We start from the raw sequence: 22,914 nt of genomic DNA on the forward strand, positions 1-22,914 counted from the left end.
TATATATATATATATATATATATATATATATATATATATATATATATATATATATATATATATATATATATATATATATAAATAATATATATATTATTAGAAAATTTTTCTAAAAAAGATTTGAAGAGAGTAAAAAAAATTTTAACTTAGTTTCCCTCCATAAAACTCCCCTCCCTTGTTTCGAACTTCCTAACGCTGAAGGATGTTAACTGTAAGGGTTAAACTAGATGTCCAGTTTTATTAAATGGTTTTTATTTGAGTCAGTAACGTTTGCTTTTATTTGGGTTTTATTTCCAATAGATTTATTTTAATGCTGCGTTGTGTTTTTTTGTTTCATTCCCATATTCTTTGTTAGGTCTCCTAAACTGATCCACAGTAGCCATGGCAGAGTGGTGGGCAACTGTAGCAGTGCAATGATTAGTTCTGTGGAAGGTTTTGCTTCAAGTCCGGGGTCGGTTATGTTGTCTCTTACCTGTAATTGATGTTGAAGGGTCTTCTGTTCATAGTGGGTATTACGAGGCCACAGTTGTGGTGAGCGTTTCGGGGGGGGGGGGGGGGGGGGGGGACAAATTGGTACACAGTGGATGCTGCTAACCCAAAGTATAACGAACAAAACCGCACACTTGCTTGTCCCTGCTGTAGCTTCCGTTGGGGTAGACTTATCTGAGCAGCTGCTACTGTTAAAGGTTGGAAATACCCAAGGTTGTGGTTTTGTATATAGGTTAAAAAAAGTGTAATAAAACCTGTTCAGCTAAGAATATGAGCCTGTTTTTGAGGTTTTGCAAAAGATGGAGTCTAGGTTTCACAAAATAAAAGTGAACTTTCAAAGCCTAGCATGGTCTTGCATGCCAGTTATCGTGCAGATGTAGCACACAAAGGATGTTTGTCTCAAGAACATCATCTTCTGTTCCTATCTCAATTAAAGTTTTATACTACAGTAGGTACAGAGAAAGGTAACATTAAAAAATGTAAATGGAGGTGTAGATTTGGATGCATTTGGAAAATAATTGTCCATCCAAATACAGTATATATTTTTCCATGTTCAAAAATGCTTTAGTTATTTGAGTTTTATTTTTCTGTGCAAGTCAAATAATGGCAATCCCATTGTGTTTGAAAACATAGTTTTTTGTTTGTTGTGATTTGTTCTTGGATTGTTTCTGTTGTAATTTTACACTTTTTGTTTTTTTGATAAGTTCAAAAATTGTTCAATAAAAAAAATTGAAGAAATGTGTATTACAAATCTCCCTGTGAGTTGATGATGTTGTTTGGGTGGGTGGGGGTCAAGTACAGCTCTGCTTCCTTTAGCTCCAGAAAGTATGATTGAATGGCTTCATAAAACAGAAAATAATAAGGCTCAATTAAAACAGGCGTGGCACACTAACATTTGTATCTAGATGAATCCCCTATGTAATCAAACTTGTTTAGGACATCCTTTAGCAGACATTGCTGGGGCGGAGTGGCATTAGGGTTACATTCCCTTCTCTCCTGTGTGAAGGTTAAGGCCACCAAATCCTTTAACTCGGCCAGTAATGCCCCGTCCTGCATTACTTCTGATCGAAGACTGGCAGGGACCCCTACACTACCCGATCGAAGACTGGCAGGGACCCCTACACTACCCGATCGAAGACTGGCAGTGATTACTTTCCCAGGAAAAAAATAAATCTGAAACCTTTTTCTCCCACATGTGATTTCAGGTAACAGCATGGGGCATATAAACAAGAGAGCGGCACATTGTATTATTCTCAGCGGTATTGCCTTACAGCAATTGCAGATTATAATTACAAACACATTTCTGAAATTAGTTTTAATTTCCTTTATGAATTGGCTGATGAGACATGGGTGTAATTCACACTCGTTGATGCATGTCCTATCCTCATTAACCCTCTTGCCCCAGCTTTAGCAACCATCATCAATCAGATCACTTTTGAATTGACAACTGACCATGTGATAGCACGATCCACGTTCCTGAGTGGGTCCGATGTATTAAAGTATCCCCACTACTTCATCTTTGAAACCCCGAAAGATTCTATATACAAACATATTTTTTCTTTCTGAGAGTGTACGGTGAAGTTCAGCAGAGTGGTTGAATGTACTGTGTGACTCGCAGTTTAATACAACTCTCTCTCTCTCTCTCTCTCTCTCTCTCTCTCATATATATATAGTCCCCGTCCCCACACGCTGGGGAAGCTGGTGTGGGTTGGCCGATTGTAATCATTTGCCAATTCATCCCCAACACTAAAGACGTTTCTTACCATCTGCTCTACAGGCGCCTTCCAAAGGGTTTATTTATTATTATTTTTTTTTTTAAAAAAGCCTTTTAAACTAATCATTTTTCTTTTTTTTTTTTTTTTTTTTTTATTTGATTTTGGATTAAAACCAAAAAAATAATTAAAAAGTAGAATGGGGTGCTACCTGAGAAACGCTTATTTTCTGATGCCGTTTGTCGCGCTGCACTTCAGTAAGTATAATTTAAAAATGTTTCCGGTGTGGTTGTGTTCAGAAAAATAGATATTGGCCTTTTGAACAACTTTGTAATAGTTGTTGTTTTCTGTAATTACATTGTTGCTTTGATTGGGGTAACAAGGGGCCAATGCCAAGAGTGTTTGCAGGAAAGAGTCGGCTTGTATTTTACTTAAGTGGGCGTCTTCCACACATGAATTCATTTTCGGTTTAAAAAAGTTTAACCCTAATATAACCCTAAGCAACATGCTGAGTTGCATTTGCATTCTCATGCTTGTGCGGTGTAACAGAGAGAGTTAATGCATTACTCGTAAGTAATTTCAATGGAAGAATCGGGCAGGAGGTGTTGTCTGGCCGTTTCAGGAGAACCGATTGAACAGTAGAATTGAATCAATCATTTTCTGTTAACGGTAATTTCCAGCATGATCTGAATCACGGGTCTGCGTTGTTTGGAGGAACGGCAACAGATAATTTGTAAAGAGCTGTTTGTGATTGACAAGGGACCGAGGTGTGTCGACAAAATCCCTTTTACTATGTAAAATCTGGGTAGTTTTCTAACCGATAATCTGCGCAGGATATATCGATTATATAATAGTGTTGTGAGAGCGAGCTGATATCACAACGCATAACATTGAATCTAAACATATTTTTACGCAAGATTTTCAAACGGGTGCCTGTTTGCACGCCGGCATTTTGTTAAACTCTTAGCGAGGTATCGGGTATCCGATAGGAATTGCGGGAGCTCTCATGTATTCAGAGTCTACAATTTACTCCATTATTCAATCCTATTCATCACGGAGCGACACGGGCAGCATTGTCCAGCGTTTGCAATCAGATGCAAGATGACGTGACACAGTCCCCCAGGTCAGATTTAAAACACATGAATGGATCGCTTTCTTTTCAATCACTGGGTTTCTAATAATAATAATAATAATAATAATAATAATAACACTAATAATAGTCAATTTTAGTAGGCGCGGTGTGGGGCAGTATTTTGAACAATGTAACTTGGTAATGTCACACAACACTACAGTGTGTGTGTGTGTATATATATATATATACAAGGAAATATACATAAATGAACAATACTCTGACAGCGCTGGGAGTTCAGAGCTGTCAGTCTTGAGCTCAATTGAGTGATGTATAGGAGACCCTCTGTGACCCTGTAGCTGGTATTGATGCATAATGCAATATACAGATCCGGCATTTACAGGAACTCCCAGTAATACACAAAGTTACTTCTGTTGCTTACAGCACATTTTTTTCTTTGTTTTATTAATGCTGTCAGTCATTGTGGAGGAAGCAGGCGTGTAATAAAGCTGGGTGTGTGGCTTGAGCTGTGTGCTAATGCAAGCTCTCCCACTGCTGCTGCTAATATAAGGCAGCGTTGGAGCGAGTGTCAGCAGACTTGAGTGCAGTAAAGGAATGGGTGTATAAGGTGGGGAGGCTCTTGTATGCTCGTACAGTTTCAGACTTAATGGATAGTTTGAGCTATAGCTGCTCTTAGAACCTTGCAGATAGACTTTTCTTGGTGAAGTACACTGGACAGGGGTATATTTGCAATTACATTTTGAAAATGCATAGGAATGCAATACCTTACCACTGAATCAGGCGCCACATACTTCCCCGCCTCTAGAATGTACAAAAAAAATCTACAAGTATTGTGCAGTGTCACTTCAGTTACAATGTAGTGTGCTGCAGTGCTGCTTTTCATACAGGGCTGGGGTGTAATCTTGAATCTATAGGATTTCCTTTGTAAAAGTGCAGATAATAAATTTGGATTGATTAAAAACCACAATGGAAGGGAGGGTAGGGGCTGGCGGCACGTCGGTGATTTTGTAGCGAGGAAATTTCACCCGTCCTTCCCTGGGGGGGGGGAACGTGTGCATTGTAAATCACTCCCAAACTTCTTTTTTGCAAGAGAGCTTGAATCCTACAAAAGCTGTTGTGTTGGTGTCCAAACCCTGTAATTCCGTAGCATTGAAATCCTGAACAATTCCATATCATCTTGAGTCTAGTGCGTCTGCATAATTAGGAGAGAGCGAGAGATGATACTTTGTAAGTGGGTTAGCATCCAGTAAGTATGTGCAAGAAGATTCATTATATGCATACTCATGTCCTGCATGTGGGAGGATTACTGTGTTTTTGAATGATTTGCTTTCCATTATTCAGTTACACATGGCAGGTGACGGGACGAAAGCTAATTTGGGAAGCAGCAGCAGCAGCAGCAGCAGGGTACTGTAGGTGCAGCTCAGCCCTGGCTCTGAAGGATGATACACGTGAAAAGATTTGAGCTGGATGTTGTGAAGCGCATGATGTCTGAGAGCGGTGTGTTCGACAGGGTCTGATTGAGAGTCACCTCCCAGCAGAACACAGCGCACACATTGCAGCCTACTTGTGAGATTCTTCAATTATAAAACTGAAGGCTTGTGAACTCGCACTTCGGTCTTGTGAAGGGTCTTCATTATCGCTCTTTCCGTCGCCATGACGTCCTGCAACGTGGGGGGGATGAGCAGAACATCAAGTCACACCGAGCCCAGTCGTTTCCTCCAGTCTGTGATTAACTCCTGGAGAATTTTTCAGGATTGTCAACTCAGAAGTGAGGACTTGGTTCACGCCAGCAACCTTATAAATGTTTCCCACAGAAAAAGCATAGCAAAGTGTAATAAAGCACAGTTGAAAGGATTGCAAAGAATAGCGAGGTATGGTAAAGCATATTAGTAAACATGGCAAACCAGGGTAAACTATGGTAAACGAAGAGTGTTATCATGGACAAAGCATGGGGAAAAATACTGCAGTAAACTTTTAGAAGGGCAGCTTGACATGCTATAACACAAGATGAGCCAAAAAAAAAGATTAATCAGAAAGTTACCATCTTAAAACAATCACAAACAAAAGCCCAAGTCCTTTAAAGCAACATCTGCAATATTTTTAAATCAGGTAACACATTATTGAATGTTTACTTAAATCTGTTTGGATTCAAGGGACACCTAACACTCTTAAGACTAGAACTGAATTGTTTCAGTTTTTCTCTTTAAGTTCAGATTATTGTTCTGAGGAGAGAATAGAAATTCTCACAGGAAACCGAAGTGACTGTGATAAGTTACGGCCGGTAACTCAGGTGTTTGGTCAATAAAGCCTCATTAACGGGTCGGACCGGTCCTGCCTGGCGATAATGAGCAATGAGAGAGATCAATACGCTGTAGGGGGATCGTTAATAAACAGCCTGTGATGAACTCTACAGCAGGCAGACATGAAGAGAACACTGCAGCACTGGGAACGCTGGACACAGGCACCCATGTGAAGCAAAGACTGGGCACGATGCGGCGACCAAAAGAGCCAGGCTTCTTCACTCTGTACAGAATCATAATGCTGCCTGTAACGACAAGCAGTGATACTACAGTGCTGTGCTGATACCAGGGTGCTGAGAGCAGGGAGGGAGTCCGCAGGGGGAGTCACAGTAAACCAGTTGGAGGGCAGGGAAGAACAGTGCAATGCTGTCTATAGTGTTTGTAGACAGGCCCCTGCAACGCTTTAAGAGAACCTGACAGGTGACTGCTTTGTGTCATTCCTATTCAACCATCATCACCTGGTAAAAGCGTTGAAAACCATGTCTCTGTTTGAATTCTGGTACAGCCCAGATTTGCTGTGTCTTGTAACTGGGATGCAAAAATGCTATGGTTAGTAGTTGCTTTCAAATAGGAATTACATAATTCAGCAGTGTTTTAAAATATTTATTCACACAGAACAATGCAAACATACGGTACATATTGTATTTTTCAGGCATGGTTAGAAGTACATGGCAAAGCATACAGTAGGTAAGCATTGTAAAGTCCAAAGATGTGTAGTGTATAACCAGCTACAAAATTACCATGCACATTTTTTGGACACACTACCTGAATTCTATCAGTGTTTATGATGCTGCCGTAGCTCATAGATGTGGTGAGATTCAATACAAATACAGTGTGCAGTGCTGCTGTAGTCTTGAACCAAGAACAGAAGGCATGAAGCAGACACAGGCTGCATTAACAATCGTTTCTTAATGCCACTGTAAGGCAATCCTTTCTATTTTTGTCGTATCATTTCTTTTTTTTGTTTTTTTGTCATAAATTTATCATGTTGTCAGCGCTTTGTGGAAACAGTATGTCACTGCTGTGCAGATTGTCAAAGCTGGAGCCTGGCTCTGAATTGGGGGGCAGTGGTTGTGATAGGAAGCTTGCCCCCTCCCTTGGTGCCTGGACCCCGCTGGGACAGGGGGAGAAAGGAGCCTAGAGGAAAGGGGCTTGCGCATGTGCATGCACAGATGAAAAAACATTTACATTTCAAATCTGACATCCCTTAATGAGGGGCCTTTGGGGTTTCTGGCAGAGTAGTTTTCGGTTTGGAAAGTGATGTAACACTTTGCAGACTGTAGCACGTTTTATAAGAGGTTCTTTGACCTCTTGAAATCAAATATTAAAGCAGATTCATCCCGCTCTGTGCTGCACGTTCTTTATTTATTTTATTTATAGAAACATCCTTTTATGTTAGTGTAGCATTGGGATGGCTGCTTGACTAATAGATCAGTAGGGCTATATATAGTAACCACTTTCCTTCATTTCCTTCCCTGTGTCAAAGGAGCAGAGCCTGTGCATTTTCAAAATGATTTAGATACATTTAAGAAGGTTCTTACTTTAGGTAACCCAATCTCAAACAGTTCCTGTTTTGTTTTTCTTTTCTATTGCATTGTAATGTGTTCTGATTTACATGCAAGATCATTCGGTAAAAATGCAGACGTGCCTATTACTGATTTTGAGAAATATATATATATTATATGAGAGAGTTGTAGTCAAGAGTATAAAAGGGTTAGGGTTACAAGGACAATTGCTTAAAGTTTGCAAAATGGCATTTGAATGATGGATTTGAGTTCTGGTCAAAGGTTTCGTGGAGTGAAAATTGAGCTGTTTGGTCATGCTAATAGTTGTTACATTTGGAGAAAGTCTGATAAAATGGATTCCATAGAATACCAAAAGATATTGGCCAATCATCTGAAACTCTCCGCTACAGAACATGGTTTAGTGCGTAACTGGACATTCCAACATGGCAACAATGCTAAGCACACATCAAAAGCTACTTCAGAATGGTTGACTTTTCTCAGAGCGGTTGTCATAGTGCTGTGACATTAGAGTCCAGGTTGGCGTGACACTGAGCGGAGCACTCCAGAGTCCTGAATACCACTGCGTTGTCTGCATGGACACTGTACCAAGAGCATATTCTTGAAATGCCAATAACATGGAAGCACAAGAGCTTAATACTTTGCTGGTAATAGTCATTAAGGATGCATGGTACAGGCAGTGTCTGTTATCCCAAAATCAGCTTAACTCAGTTCAGTAGCCATCAGTTGTTAAAAGTGATACCTGCTCATCACTATGCATTTATGGATTGAAGTGCATACTCACTTATGGTTCATGTTCAAAGGAACCCATTTCATGAAAAGAACTTGCTTTGAGCCACATCACACACACACACACACACACACACTTCAATGAAAACGAGCCTGCAAGTGAATTCAGTTACATTTTTCTGAACTGATTTTTTTTTTTTTTTTCGCCTTGAACTGAAACATCTGAACAGAACTCTGCTTGTACGCCTAGGCAACCTCAGAACGTTTCATGAGTGGGGAGTACTCCTAAAAGCTGCATCTCAAATCAGTCACAAGGAGCACGACAGCCAATCTGACAGGATGACAGCGCGCACCGGGTTTGAGTGAAGTCTCTGGTGTAGGGGGGAGTTCAGAACACACGTCACTGCAGATTTCCTGATGCGCAGTTCTTGAAGGCTGCCTCATTGGACTCCTACAGTTGTAAAAGTGGGGCTGCATTTTCTTCCTTTTGAACTTCCCTTTATGAATTCTAACGAGATTAAAACATGTGCAGCCAGCCCCTGGCGCTCCCTGTACACGACTCTGGACTGAGTGAATGTCTGACGCTGTGGTTTAGCCCAGCACAGATTAGCAGAGCTATTGACAGCTCTCGGCTTCGCGGCGTGTCTAGGGAGCTGCTGTACAATGGTAACAATCCTAAGGGGGTGGTAATTTGAAGATGGGTCTTCTTGCTAATTGCTAATTACCTGAGCAGCTCAGCTTCACATGTTGTTCTCACGCAATGTGCCCCTGCCTTCATTAATCTTTCCTTAATAACCAGCCCAGCACCCAACTTATATAACGCAGTGAAGAGGTAATGCTAGCACGCAAGTGTTTTTCATTTTCGTAGTGCAGCTTGCTTGCTTCCCCAGTGTATGACGACACCACTGCACTGGGAATTAAAAAACAAGGTTCATGATGAAACTGGCACAGCGCTATCCATACAAAACCAGCCAGCAATGTAAGAGTTAAGCAGGGATTTACAAGTGCTGCTGCACACCATGCAATTGCATTGCAGATCTCATTGAATGACCTTTTCATAATCCCTGTGCACAACAGTGTTTAGATTGGGTTAGGGTACAAAAAACACAAGCAGGGATAGACATTGTGGATCTTGTCACAATCGGCATGGTAACAGAATGAGCATGCGGTGACCAGTGAGGGCAAGTAAGGGCAAGTCATGAGGGTTAAATGCATGACTTTTTTTTAATGTGGGTTCTATTGATATTGTAGTTCTAGAACGTCGGGTGGGAGTGAGGGTGTGGGTTCTGTTGATATTGTAGTTCTAGAATGTCGGGTGGGAGTGAGGGTGTGGGTTCTGTTGATATTGTAGTTCTAGAATGTCGAGTGGGAGTGAGGGTGTGGGTTCTGTTGATATTGTAGTTCTAGAATGTCGGGTGGGAGTGAGGGTGTGGGTTCTGTTGATGTTGTAGTTCTAGAATGTCGGGTGGGAGTGAGGGTGTGGGTTCTATTGATATTGTAGTTCTAGAATGTCGGGTGGGAGTGAGGGTGTGGGTTCTATTGATATTGTAGTTCTAGAATGTCGGGTGGAGTGGGGGTGACTGTAGATATTGTACAGAAAGCACTGCAATGTTTTTTCTGTGATGTGCAGTGGCTTGTACTTCTTTAACTGGGGAGCTTGGACCTGAACGAGGCTTCAGATCCTCACAATGATTGATTCCCCACAATGCCCCTTTACAAATAAGACTGCGTGTGTGAGCATTTTCTACACGTGTAGTAAATTCACATGAAGCTGAAGGTCCATGGTTCCGTGCTTCAGAAGCACTGTGTGGATACGGACAGAGAGAGGGCACAAGGTGTGCAAAACTCACAATGTTACACTAAATTGTCCTTCTGTAAAAAACATTGAAAAAACAAAACGCTTACAAGTATGTTTCTTGTATTACGATTAACTCAACAGTGTTTCTATAAGTTTACGTTATCCGACATGGCAGTCGTTATATATCTGAGATAATAAATATGCAGTAACTGAAGTAAAATACTGTATAGAAAAACGCTGGGATTTTTTTTCCCATAGACTTTTCAGGGTTGAAGGGAATACTCTGTTGTATTTATCATTACAGCGTTGTGATTTAAAGAGAAGTGTTATTATACTGAACCAGGGCTTGACTGACTCATCTCGGGGCAAACCCCCCGAAAGTGAACAGTTTACCCTGCTCAATTCTTCAGTCGGAAAGGTCCACATGGTCTCATGGTTGACCGCTGCCATCTGTGTGCTTCCCCTCGCTTGCTCTGTGCTTTACACATTCACACACAGCAAGACAGGAGGATCTCCATGACTCAGGGCTCAATCCGCTTGAGTGCATTGCTGGATATTCCTCTGTCTGACAGGTGGAAACTGAGCTAGGGATCAGCTGATCACATGCTTCAGAGGTGAGGTGACAGTGTCTAGCAGTTGACCCTGAACAGACAAACCAAAACTTTTATTTTAAAAGAAAATTTGTATGCAAAAACAAAAAGTCCACCTCCAGTTGTCAGTGTGCCTGGAGCTGTGCAGGTAACAGAAGTGTTCATCTCAGCGCGACGCTTTGAAGCCCCACTCCTTTCTCCTCTCGTCTTGTTTGCTCACAGGAGCCTTCATTAAATTTTCATGCAGATGAATGAAACCAATGTTCTTGCTCGCTGCCTAGACCGACCTAACCTGGAACATTTTCGAGGAAATCGATAACTATGCCTGTTGGGAGAGAAATATTCCATCAAATATTAATCAGGCTTGTCTTGTACTTCTGAGGAGGTGTTGGGTGAGTTCCAGATTCTGTCTGGTCCAATTAGGATCCAGCTCTGAGTGCGCTGTCAATACCCTCCCTGGTGTGTTTGTTAAAGGGATGTGTTCCCTTCGATTGCCTTGCTAAAGGTGACAAGTTCATGGCCTCTACTGCCGCCCTGATCCTTCTCCTACCAAACCTCCATACAGCCCTGCGATTTATACAGGTATTTCATGCAGGTGTTTATAGGGGAATCTGTTTAAGAAACTAGAAATGGTTCAGTAGGAGCTCTCAAGTTAGTATACTGCTTGATAACACTGGAGCATCAGTAGCATGGGGTTTACAGCATGGAAGTAGGGTCGCTGAATGTTTTGACTCTGCTGATTAAGGAATACATCTAAGCTAAAACTGAAGCTGTGTTTGTTCCAGCCAGTGCTGCGGTGCTCGGGTGCTGGTTTTCGTGAGCCCAGTTCCCAATGAGCACTCAAGAAAAGCAAGCATTTCTATCCTGCAGGGTTCACAGCAGCTCATTGGTGCACTTTGCTGTGTTTGTGAGGGTTAGAGGAGCATTCTGCAAAGGGCAGCTGATTTACAGACCTGGGTTCAGGGGCGTGCATCTTTGCATCTGATGCGCTGACTGATGCTTTTGCTTTGGATATTAAATTGGATTGCTTTTCAGATAGACTTGGGGAGGTGGTGGTGTAAAGCAATACAGAACAATGTTTAGTGTATAGAACACACTATCACTGCATGCATTCACATGTGTTTGTGGCAATTTTATTGTAATATTCGTTTTGCCCTGCTTGTATTGCATATTTTGCTGAAGGCTTCAAAATCAATTTAACAAGCAAGCAAGCAGTGTATAGCTGAACTGCACACAAATTCCCCCATGCAGAGTATACAAAGCAGTTGCAGGTTTTGCAATCAAAGCCGATTTTGCAGCAAACCCTGCAGCCATTTCCCTAAGAAGATTTCTGAATGAGGCCCTGTTATTTGGACGCGGTGCCTGAATTCGCTGGACTGAGCGGGATTACATTCAGATTGTGTGGATAGCTGGCGCAGGCTGCCGTCACACAGGTTGAACACCCTTCTCATTTGTCCTCTTTTATTCCTGCAGTCCTGGCCCCCAGCCTGGTGAGTGCGGCCGGACGGAAGTGTGGCTATATCTACAAGGGCTTCGCGGAGTGCCTGCTGAGGCTGGGGGACAGCATGACGGAGAGCATGCAGCAAGGCGGCGAGGAGCTGCTGGAGATCGACTCCGTCTGCAGGTGAGCCTGGAGCCACTGGCGCTCACACACACCCCCTGCAGGAGAGTCATGCACACTGAAACAGATTGCACTCACACACAACTCCTCCAGAAGAGTCATACACACTGCGACAGACTGCAACGGGATTGAGTTACTGAGTTTTACCTGGGCCCCGCAAGGAGAGCTATGTTGTTCTTTGCAAACTCTGCTCTGAAAAGATGTGAATAAATAAAAGATCTTCCCAATCATCTCTGAACATTAGGTGGATCAGAAACAGTCCAAGGTAAATCCCCTGCGGTGTCACAAATTATTTATTTAATTTTTAGTAATTTTAAAACAGTTTATGTAAACTCTATGAAGTTCAAGAAGAACCATACATGCATTATAAAATAGATCCACAGGCAGAAAGCTTAACGTGGTTAAGTTGTACATGCAGTGACTGAAGGGGATAGAGAATGGATTATTTTTGCCAGTGATAATGTGAGTTAGTTGGAGAAAGCAGAGGCAGATGGCTGGTTTTTGTGGATCTCTGCGGTGGTGTGGTTCAGCTCCCCAGTGTTGTTTATTCTACGTTTCTCTTCAGGCTAGAAGGGGAAGAAAATCCCATAATGTTGCTTCCTGCTGAATCTCATTCATGTGATTTCATTACTGAGTATTACTATGAAATTCAGCTTTCCTACCCTGCATACATAATGATCAGAGCGACATGCATTGCCTTGAGGGATTGAGTCGGCAGGTCTGTTCCTAGCTGTATTGTATAAGGATGCATTCACTGTGTGTCTGTTATATAACTGCCTCTCAGCACGCACACAGCAGGAGAAGACAGCTGCTGATCACAAATTAAACTTCTGCTTTGCATAGTCACTGTGTGTTTGTATATATGACATACATGTTATGTGTGTCAGTCCATCTGCGCAATGACAATGCGCACACCGGACACATTAAGGTTTACATAGTGGCTTAGCTTTTCCTCTGGAGTTTTTACATCTGAAAAAAAATGTTCTTCTCAAATCCAATGAAGTATTCTTTAACTTGGGATAAAAATTCTAGCCTCGTTACTCATTTTTTAAGATGTGCTGTGGGACTCTTCTCCCCCTCCTCTCCCCAGGTCCTGGGATGAGTTCCACCGCTGTGCCAGCGCGGCTCTGGCGGGCTGCCCTGATGAGGCGGCTGTGGTGTGGGAGTCTCTGAGGCAGGAGTCCAGGAAGATGCAGTTCTCTGGGAACCTTTACGACATGTGCAGCAACCGAGCCAAACCTTCCACCAGCGTGCAGAACCCCAACCAAGAGGAGACCAATCAGGAGTCCCTGCGGGGCTCCGCCTACCTGCCCGGTCCCGCCCACTTGCTGGCGCTCTCGCTGGCTGCTCTGGTGGTCAGGATGTAGCTGCGCTCGCTGGGCTGGTCACCTCGGACCCCAAGCCGCTCTGGACTCCATAAACACTCCAAGACGATTCACAGCATCTCTGCTCTGCAGAACACTCAAACTGTGTTCCTTTATTCAGGAGCCAGGTAACGGACACGCCACTCTGTTATCTGCCAGCCCAGTTTCTTGTTAGAAGTTCATTGCGGTACATTAATGTTGGCCGACACCTTGCTTCTCCTCACCTCCGAGTCCAGAACTAATTTTGTACCGTCTCTCCTGCCCCCTAGACACACTCCGCACATTACACAACAATACCAGCTCTTTACATCTATACAATTACTTGCTGATTCATGATTATCTGTGGCTTTATTAGTGTCAACGGAGAACGGAGCGGACTTTTCCACTTCGATTCACACCTTGGTGAGAAACGAAAGTGTAATTGTCCGTTTACAATCCCAAACACTGGGTATAACAGACATCCTTTAACATATGGTCCTCAAGGGCACTATGATGGCAATGCAATGGTTCAGTGGAGGCACAAAGGGCACTCTGGTGTCATTGGTAGAGTGGAACTAGATTTTTGATGTACTTTCCTCATCCCAGTGGTGTGCCCCAGTAGACGGTGGGAATCCATTGCAGTTCCATGATACCGTTTTCAGTGCAGCAGTCCGTCCAAATCCATTGTGTTGCCATTGCAGGTCCAGGATATCATAGGCACAGTAGTAGTACAAGTTTTCCATATTTCTCTATAATAGCTTCCAGGGCTGTTCAATATCCCATGAGTGTCCCTCCTTTATATCCAGCTATGGGAGTGTAAAAGCTGGTGTACCCCACAGCATTTACCAGCAGCTTGCCATAATAGAAATCTGTATCCAATAAAAATGGGAAATGCACTTTCACTGAGCACATAATGACTGGGCCTTTCTATTTATTGACTCTCGCAAGTTTGTAATAAATATTAGGAAAACCAAGCCCACTAGAGAACATGGTGAGAATGGATAGCACACGTTATTTTGAAATGCGAAGTGGTACTGCATTGCTTCTAGGCACCCCTAATTATAACAGTTAGTTATAATTAGGGGTGGCTGGAAGCAAAGTTTAAAATGGATATGCCACACAGGTCCGCTAGCAGGACGGCAGCCCGTTCGAGTGAGCTTCAGAAGAAACCAACACAGAACGTTCAGGCCGCGCACATCGTAATCTAAACTAGGTGTAAGGGAGGGGGTGCAGAAGATAGACTTAAATGGAGCTTCTAGATTAGTACTTGCATGTATAAAATGTCAATATTTTATAAAAACCATTGGTTCGGAAGTTATCCTTGGTTTCATAATATCTACAAATCAATAACGAGGGAGTGCGGTAATGAGACAGAAACGAGATTGAGAAAAGGGGTGAGTGGAGCTCAGAAAATAGTCCCAAGCATGCCCTGCCATGCAGCTCTGTTCAGTACAGGCCCTGCACTTTGAGACCTGTGTACTAATGGAAAAGCAGAATGGGTCGATGGATGGAATGGTGTTCTTAGCTACACTGAAAGTAGATTTTGTAGATGCCTTTGGGGATGTATATGTAAGGTTTGCATAATGTTTACCCAGCACAATATCACATGGGACTTGGGTTACATCATTAATAATAATAATAATAATAATAATAATAATAATAATAATATACATTACCTGTCCAGAGGCATAAATAAATAACTAGTGATTACACGAAGTGCTGGCACAGAAACTAGCCGTTGTGTTTTTTATTTTTGAGCAAAGCATCCGTGGCATGAAAATGTAACTGTCAAGAGGATAGACAAAGTGAGGAAACATTCCAAATTATATTTTTGATATCAATTTTTTTTTTTTTTTTGTATCAGTGGTTTGTATCTCAATATTAAAAAAAAAAAAGTGTTTTTTTTTTTTTTTTTTTTTAAATATGAAATACATATACGAAATATCTATTTGTTTATCTGTTATGTCATTTATATATTGTATGTTTTGCAAGTATGCAGTGGTACAAAATAGTATTCATAAAACTTCGGCTCATAGCTTTAATTGTGGGTTTTTTTTTTTTTTTTTTTTTTTAAGCTCAGGAGTGAAATCTTTGGACCGGTATTCTATTAGTAAATCTACACACACAAATAGGTCTAGAATTCGATTTATTTCTTTATCTATAGCTCTATATTGTATCACACTCTGACTTAGTCAAAAACACAGTGGAAAAGAGGCTGAAGACAGATAATACATTCTGTAAAAACTCAACTCAATTTTTCAAGGCGTGCATGTCTAAACAAGGCCGACAGCAGCGGTGCTGTAGGACGAGAGATCCATCGATCCTGTGTTTGTTTGCACCCTCAAACACAGGCTAAATGCTAAATGCGATTATACATCTTATAGCCTGAAAGCTGGCTCCACTTATCTTTGTTGTTGGTGATTTGTGACTGCAGGCATGATGTGCAGTCTGCAGCCTTTGCTATCTTATTGTCATTGTTGTTATTGTTATTTTCAGTAGACTAAGCTCTGCGTTTTTATTACCAGTTCTGCGTAATTCCTGCACGCTTTTGGAAATGCTGCAGAGGATTTGACTAGGAAGTGGAGTTGTGGTTTTTAAGAACGTGTAGTGTCACAGAGGATTGGAGTCTTCAGCAGCTGAGCAGGATCACAAGAGCAACATTGTGTCATTTGTGTTACAATAAACTCATTACGACTCGCTGTCACTTTCTTGTGTGGTCAATTTTATCTGTTGTGTTTAAATTAAAACCCATAATTAAAAAATACTTTAGTTTTCTATGGCCAAAACTCTCTATCTTACTGTAGTAAACTACAATCCCTCCCCCTTTGAGACTCAGGTTCTGAAGGGATGTTGTATATGCAAGGTTAAAAAGGAATTCATTATTTACTTACATGCACGTATGTAAAGACATGGAACTGACCTACAGTTTATGTATAAGCACAGGAATTGTTTTCAGTCAATATCTGTAAAAAAAATAAAAATAAATCCATTGAGTATACTTTAACAATTGTCTTGTGTCCACTATTTTAGGATACTGCAGTGTTGTTTTTGGTTTTTATATTTACTCTTTATGAGAAATACTTGGCTGGAAGACTATTCAACCTATTGCGTTATATCTTTACCGCTGGAGTCAGGATTCAGGAAGTTGCTGCGTTCCAGAGAGCACTGTGAAGAAGCTCCTTCAACTGGCAGCTTCCTGTCCCGGGCCTTCACCCAAAAGAATCTCTTTCAAACTTCTATCCAGGCTGTCTCTCAAACAATGTCCTACAGCTTCAATCCAAAGGAGTTCCTGCTGCTTGACTGTCCAGTTACAAGAGCCAAGAGCACCATCTGGGGCAGGCAGGAAAGACAGACCCTGCTCACTGCTCCAGAGCTGGCAGTGGCTGCAGTATTGCACTGACCTGTCTTTATGTTTTGGATCACGTTATTATTTCCATGCTTGCCCAGACTGCCTGGCTTCCTGCATTTTTCATATTCGGCAGCTGCTCTGATAAACAGCAGGGCTCTTTCAGAATAACATTTCCATCCAACAGGTCGTGAGAATCTAATCCCACTAATGCTATCCAAACAGCGTTTATAAGAGACTGGGGGTAATACAGGATAGCAGCACCGGAAGCTTTTATATATACATAATGATTTGGTTTTCTTAATGAAAGTATGTTGTATCTGGCCAGATTCAGCTTTAAGATTTTACGATCTGTATTAAATACCTCTAAATATATTTTGTATCGGGGAGGAAGGGGTCCGTTTCAAGACACCCTCGAGTGCTTTCAATCGAAGCGGGTGTGAAGATTTACCTCATGAAATATTGAATCCGGAATCAATCAGAGATGCAATTAGGCTGGCTCCTAGAGCAACTGCCACAGCTTTTGTCGCTGTTTACAAATGCGTGTCTGGGGCCATCTGGGGTATGGCAGGGAAGTTCCTAGAATATCAAACAGAAAAGCAGGAGAAATTGGCAGATCTGCTTGTGTGTCATTTAATCTGCAAATGTCAAAATAATATTTCTTTAGTAACATCCGATTACCTTAAACACACAGCTTGGGTAACTGAGTCCCTGAAAGACCCAGAATGGCTTGTATGATGTAAATAGTGCACCTCAGGTGAGCCAAGGGATGTTTCACCCACAGAAACCTTTATGAAAGGAACTTTTACCAAACCTTCATCGTGTTTCATTATTCTGCTACTTTGTTTCCCATTTCTGCTTGGACTGTGTGCTCCCGGGCTGGGCTGAGTGCTCCCGGGCTGAGCTGTGTGCTCCCGGGCTGAGCTGTGTGCTCCCGGGCTGGGGTGAGTGCTCCCGGGCTGAGCTGTGTGCTCCCGGGCTGAGCTGTGTGCTCCCGGGCTGGAATGTGTGCTCCAGGGCTGGGGTGAGTGCTCCCGGGCTGAGCTGTGTGCTCCCTGGCTGAGCTGAGTGCTCCCTGGCTGGACTGTGTGCTCCCTGGCTGAGCTGTGTGCTCCCGGGCTGGAATGTGTGCTCCAGGGCTGGGGTGAATGCTCCTGGGCTGGGCTGAGTGCTCCCGGGCTGAGCTGTGTGCTCCCGGGCTGGAATGTGTGCTCCAGGGCTGGGGTGAGTGCTCCTGGGCTGGACTGTGTGCTCCTGGTCATGATTTATGAAGCCCTGGCATGAACACTATTTGAACTCCTGCATGCCAGTTTATTCATCTCCTATAATGACACAGGGGGCCAGATTCACAAAGCTCTTTACGCCACAGCACAGATCATTTTTTTCTGAAGGGAAGGGAAAAATAACACATCATTCAATTCCAAAAACAAATCAGAAACAACTTCAGACTGCCCACAAGCCCTCACTGTACATTGCATACAAAGGCTGCAAAATACCCATGTCACGGCCAAAATCTACTTTTTACACCCGCTATCAAATTAGCACTTTGCCATTGTTAATCCAGTTTAATGATATTGAAATTTATTCAAATGAAGATAAGAGCATGGAATTGGGCGGGGATATAGAATACTAAGAGGGTGCAAACATTCTAATGAGATGTAAGGATTTTGCCTTGCACTTGGGCAATTGCTGACCCTCCAAAAACTTTGTACCTCCTCTTACAAGGCGCAAACCATTACAGAAGCGAGTAACTAAGAGCTGTACAAAACCACACACCTTCAGTCATTGGCCTCAGAATGGCTGCTGTGGTACACTTCCTGATGCAGCGACGCTTGGTTCTTGTTGAGTACAGAAAGGAAAACCTTTGGAGGAGAAGGAGAAAAGACAGAGAAAACCCTGCATATTCAATCCCAGGGTCACTTTGTTTGGGATGCCGGAGGATAGGGTGGTAAGGTGCTATCGTCTCACTCTGCAGGTCATCCTAGACCTAATAGATGAATTTCACCCTTCCATCATCTGGTTGACTGTCCTCCTGGTAACACCAACAGCATTGACTTTCTCCACTATAGAGGACCATATGGCCTCTTTGGTAACATAAGTGATGTTGGCTGAGGCTTTTCCAAATAACTGCTTTTCATGCTGAGTGACTTCAGCCGTAAGGACTCTCAGCCAAGAAGACTTTGCTTCCCTTCCTTTGACATATTTTTTTGTTTGGTTTAATTTTCGTGGTCCACAAATCTCATCCAGCGCCTACTGCTCTCTGCACTCTTAACTCTGTCACCTCTGGGCTGCAAGTGTGGCCACTAAGAGTTGTTTGTTTCTGACTTGGTCTCTTTTATGGGTGCGGTCCTATCTTGGTCTTATGGCGATTTGCATCTTTGATAATCTTGATAAAAACAAGACCCAGTCACACATGCTGTGGTGTTCTATAGGCAGGTACACCTTGCACTTAGCCTTGATCCCTCATATATATATATATATATATATTCTGCCCTATTTTCAAAGCACCTCCTTTAATTAACGGACGAAGGATGTTAATTTTATAACAGGAGAAACAAACGCCTTGAGGATGAGAGCTGGGATTGTATTATTTAGTTGCGGCTCAGGAGTTAATTAAAGAATGGAAGAAACACTTTGAAAACATGGCCCATTGCATCTTATTTATCTATTTTCCTAATTAAGGAATCAAGGAGGCAAACAAGACAGCACTGCATTTGAAACAAATGGGCTCCAGTTTTTGTAGTCACAGTGTGCCTGAGCTGCTCAGACATAACTACATCGTAACTTTACTGCAGAACCCCGCCCCTCCACCTGGCACAAGGAAACATCACATTCACAGCAAGAACAAGCAGCCCCTAATCACTGACACTGCTTCAACAGGAATAGAAACACACAACTGAAACAAATAAATATATATGTGCCAAAGCTGCTTGCTTTAAGGTTTGTGTTGTATATGCATGCACCGTTTGAATTCCCTGGCTGCAAGTTAGCATTGTCTTATTCATATACTGAGGCACAGATAATGCGTTTTAGGTCTTTTTTTTTTTTTTTTTAATTAAATCCCATCAAACATGTACCATTCAAGGGCTCGTTATTTGTCGATTGCATGTCAGTGAACTGCTAATGACTACCTCCAGAGTCCCATGAGCTGGGTCAGCCATTCTGCAAAGTGGAGGGGGGGGGAGCTGATTCGACGTGATTGATGTTCCTTCGTTTTTGTCATTTTGATTTTGATGCAGCGGATTGAACAGTGTTAGTGAGTCCCAGTGGAAATCATATTTCATTTTTTCTGCATTATTAAAAACACTGTGATAGGCCAGAGAGCACTCTGTATGCAGAGTACAAGAAGAGATAAATAATGAATCCTTTGAAAGCGGGAGTCAGCGAGCTGCAGGATTTTTGTTTTAAAGGGGGCTTATAGAAACGTTACAATGGCTCAGGCGTTATCTTTTATACCGCTTTTCTTTTATCTATCTTTCTTTTTTAAAACCATTAATGATGAATCACTTCTTGAAACTATATTAGATTTGCGGCATTAGCGTGGTCCAAGGAAACCCAGTTTTGCCAAGCGCCTGGTAGAGAGGATTAAGAGAGATGTATTTTCAAAGCCAGCTGTTATACAAAATGTCATCTTTTGCTTTTGTTACCTTGTAATACAGTAAAGCAGTTATTGGAATTATAAAATAACAATAACAGTTGGGTGGTGTTTTACGTATGTAAAAAACTAAGAAATTTCCCCATTGTTTCCGTTTAAATTCACGGTTCATATTTGCATTTATTTAATGAGGGTGAAGCGCATCCTACAGACAAGAAATTATTATTGTCATTATGAACAGCCTATAGCGGTACCACTACACATTATAATAAACATTAAAACACCAAACCCTCCACCACTGTCTCAGTCATCAACGTCATTCAGAAATATGTATCAATGGATCTTCACACCTATTATATTACCTTACACACATAATGCAGGTTCGGTGTCTGAAAGTGTCATCGCTCCTTCCATCTTCCTGTTGAGGAACATGAAACACTGTTTCAAATAACAAGAGGTTAGCTTAACAACGCAAGCTTCTACCTCTAAAAATAGGCCTGGAATGTGGGTTTGAGATTGCAGAAGGACCAGGCCCAGGCTAATTGATGGATTTCTGCTCGCTTAAAAGCTTTTGTTGGGAGGAAGCACTTTGTCTGATTGAAACCAAGCCTCTGCTTAAGCCTCAATCTTGTTGTTTGGTCAGCGGAGAAGGGTAAAGAGAAGAGCTGCAATTACTATATATATTGAATTTCTCCTCAATAACCACATCTGCCTGCAAGCAGGGTCCTGTAGATTAACGCTGCAGAGGATGTGAGTCTAATTAGTCTAATTGAAAATCAGGATACCCCTTACGCTTAGCAAGCATTTTAACAGCTGCACAAATGAAATAATGATGATTAAAGGAGCGATAGTCGAGGCTGCGATAAAAATCGACTTTCTTTCCTCTTGTTAGTATTAGCAACCTCATCACCGTCCGGAGATTGTTCTGGAGAATTGATTTTTGTTCTTTTTTTTTTATTTGAGATGTGCCGATCAGCACAACACAATAGCGAAACTGCATTAAGAATAAACCTTGGTTCCTTTTATTATAAAAGGGAAAGTTAATATCGATGTGAACCAGCTTAAAAAATTTGATCAATCCATTCCTCGACAGCTGGATTTTAAAATAGATTTTTACAGTACTATGGAGTCCACTTGAGTTGCATACAGTGTATGCCATAAACCACCTATTATAGAGATAATCCCTTGCCAAGATCGATAACTTGGCATGAGTATGATTGGAAAGTCACTCGTGTGATTCACTCTGCACTACAAACAAACAGCAGTGTTTTCCCTGGGGGAGACTGGGCCCTACTGTTTTCTAGTGCTTTTGAAGACTACATCGACATCTTGATGACATTGATAGGTGTCCACGTCATAAAGACCACAGGGACAGCAGCACCGGAGGCTGCAACTAGAGCAGCCTGCATTGCCACTGCCTGTGTTGTACCTGCTCTGTGGTTTTCAGACCGCCAATCCAGCAACATTCACAAGCACGAAAATAAATATATCATGAGAGAAAAATAAGCTTCATGACAAGTGACAGATGAATGACGAGAGCTTGTCGGGTATAAACCTGGGAGACAGAAGCAGTTGGAGTTGGGTGGAGAGAATTAGACTGGATTACAAGGTTGTACTGAAGCCAAGGCCAAGGCCAAGCTTTTAAATTGGGCTTACTGATCTCTTTCTCTTCTACCTGAGCAAACCAAGCATCGATCCGTCAGTCTCATTACATGAACCCTGTGACCTGCATATACACGCCAGCCTAGATGATATGAAACAGCACCGTGACCCTGTTACACTGGGCCTTGACCTACGCTTTGGATACATCAACAAACACTATTAATGCCCCTGACTAAACTGAGCTGGGTACTCTGCACTGACCCTGAGTTTGACCTGTGCTAAATAAACTCTTGTTCATCAGTTCCTGTTCATACGATCAGTAGAGGTTGCCTATTGAAATTATAACAGTGTGGCAACACATGCAGTAAATGGCATGGGAAGCTTTTCAGAGGGCTGTGAGCGGCTCAGTCTGTGTTCCTGCAATGAGGTGTTTACACCTGGGCCCAGGAGCAATGGAAGAATGAAGTCATCTTTCAGCCGGTTAAAATTAGCACAGGTGCGTGCAGGGGGTCCGCAGGGAGAGGGAGCCGACTGGGTTTATAAACTAGCACAGGTGCGTGCAGGGGGTCCACGGGGAGAGAGAGCCGGCAGGGTTTATGAAGTGACAGGTGCGCTGAGTGGTGAGAGGAATTAGTGCCACAGTTGTATAAATGGGCTGAACATCATCTTCACAGCACAGGTTAATACTGCTCTGAAATGTATTCTGTGGTATATAAAATCTGCATCTTCCTGTTGCTTCTGTTTCAGCTTCGGTAACAATTGGCCATATGGAAGATATTAGAGACTTTGCTAGTGGGTGATCGGTTGGCAGGTGCTTATCAAAAACTATGCTACGTTATAAAAAGCTATATGAAAACAGTGCTATCAGTTTGCACGTCTGTGTAAAAAGTAAAACTAACACAGACATCAGTATACTGCACATTATTGCAATATTATTAACGGATTTGATACTTATGATAATACATGACTTCTAGACTGCACTAGTTACTATTAACAACAACAATTCAGTAGTTACTTAGTAAACACATGTGTACTGACACATAATTACAACGTTATCATGCTTGATTACAATGTACTTAATCTATAAATTACTGAAGTACACTGTAACTATGCATAATAACATTGCAATTGTGTGTAAGTACACATGTATTCACTACGTAACTGCTATGTGAATAC

General features: G+C 42.1%; 1 protein-coding gene across 1 annotated transcript; it reads left to right on the plus strand.

The window, feature by feature from the left end:
- The first annotated feature begins 2,334 nt into the window (after positions 1 to 2,334).
- On the plus strand, positions 2,335 to 14,878 carry LOC121296523 (neuritin-like protein). Its single transcript, XM_041222193.1, has 3 exons — positions 2,335 to 2,458; positions 11,705 to 11,855; positions 12,943 to 14,878. Exons 1-3 carry the CDS (start codon positions 2,401 to 2,403, stop codon positions 13,217 to 13,219), a joined length of 486 nt encoding a protein of 161 aa, XP_041078127.1. The 5' UTR covers positions 2,335 to 2,400; the 3' UTR covers positions 13,220 to 14,878.
- The last annotated feature ends 8,036 nt before the right edge of the window (positions 14,879 to 22,914 follow it).

Source organism: Polyodon spathula, chromosome 21, assembly GCF_017654505.1.
Source record: "Polyodon spathula isolate WHYD16114869_AA chromosome 21, ASM1765450v1, whole genome shotgun sequence".
NCBI classification, from domain to species: domain Eukaryota; kingdom Metazoa; phylum Chordata; class Actinopteri; order Acipenseriformes; family Polyodontidae; genus Polyodon; species Polyodon spathula.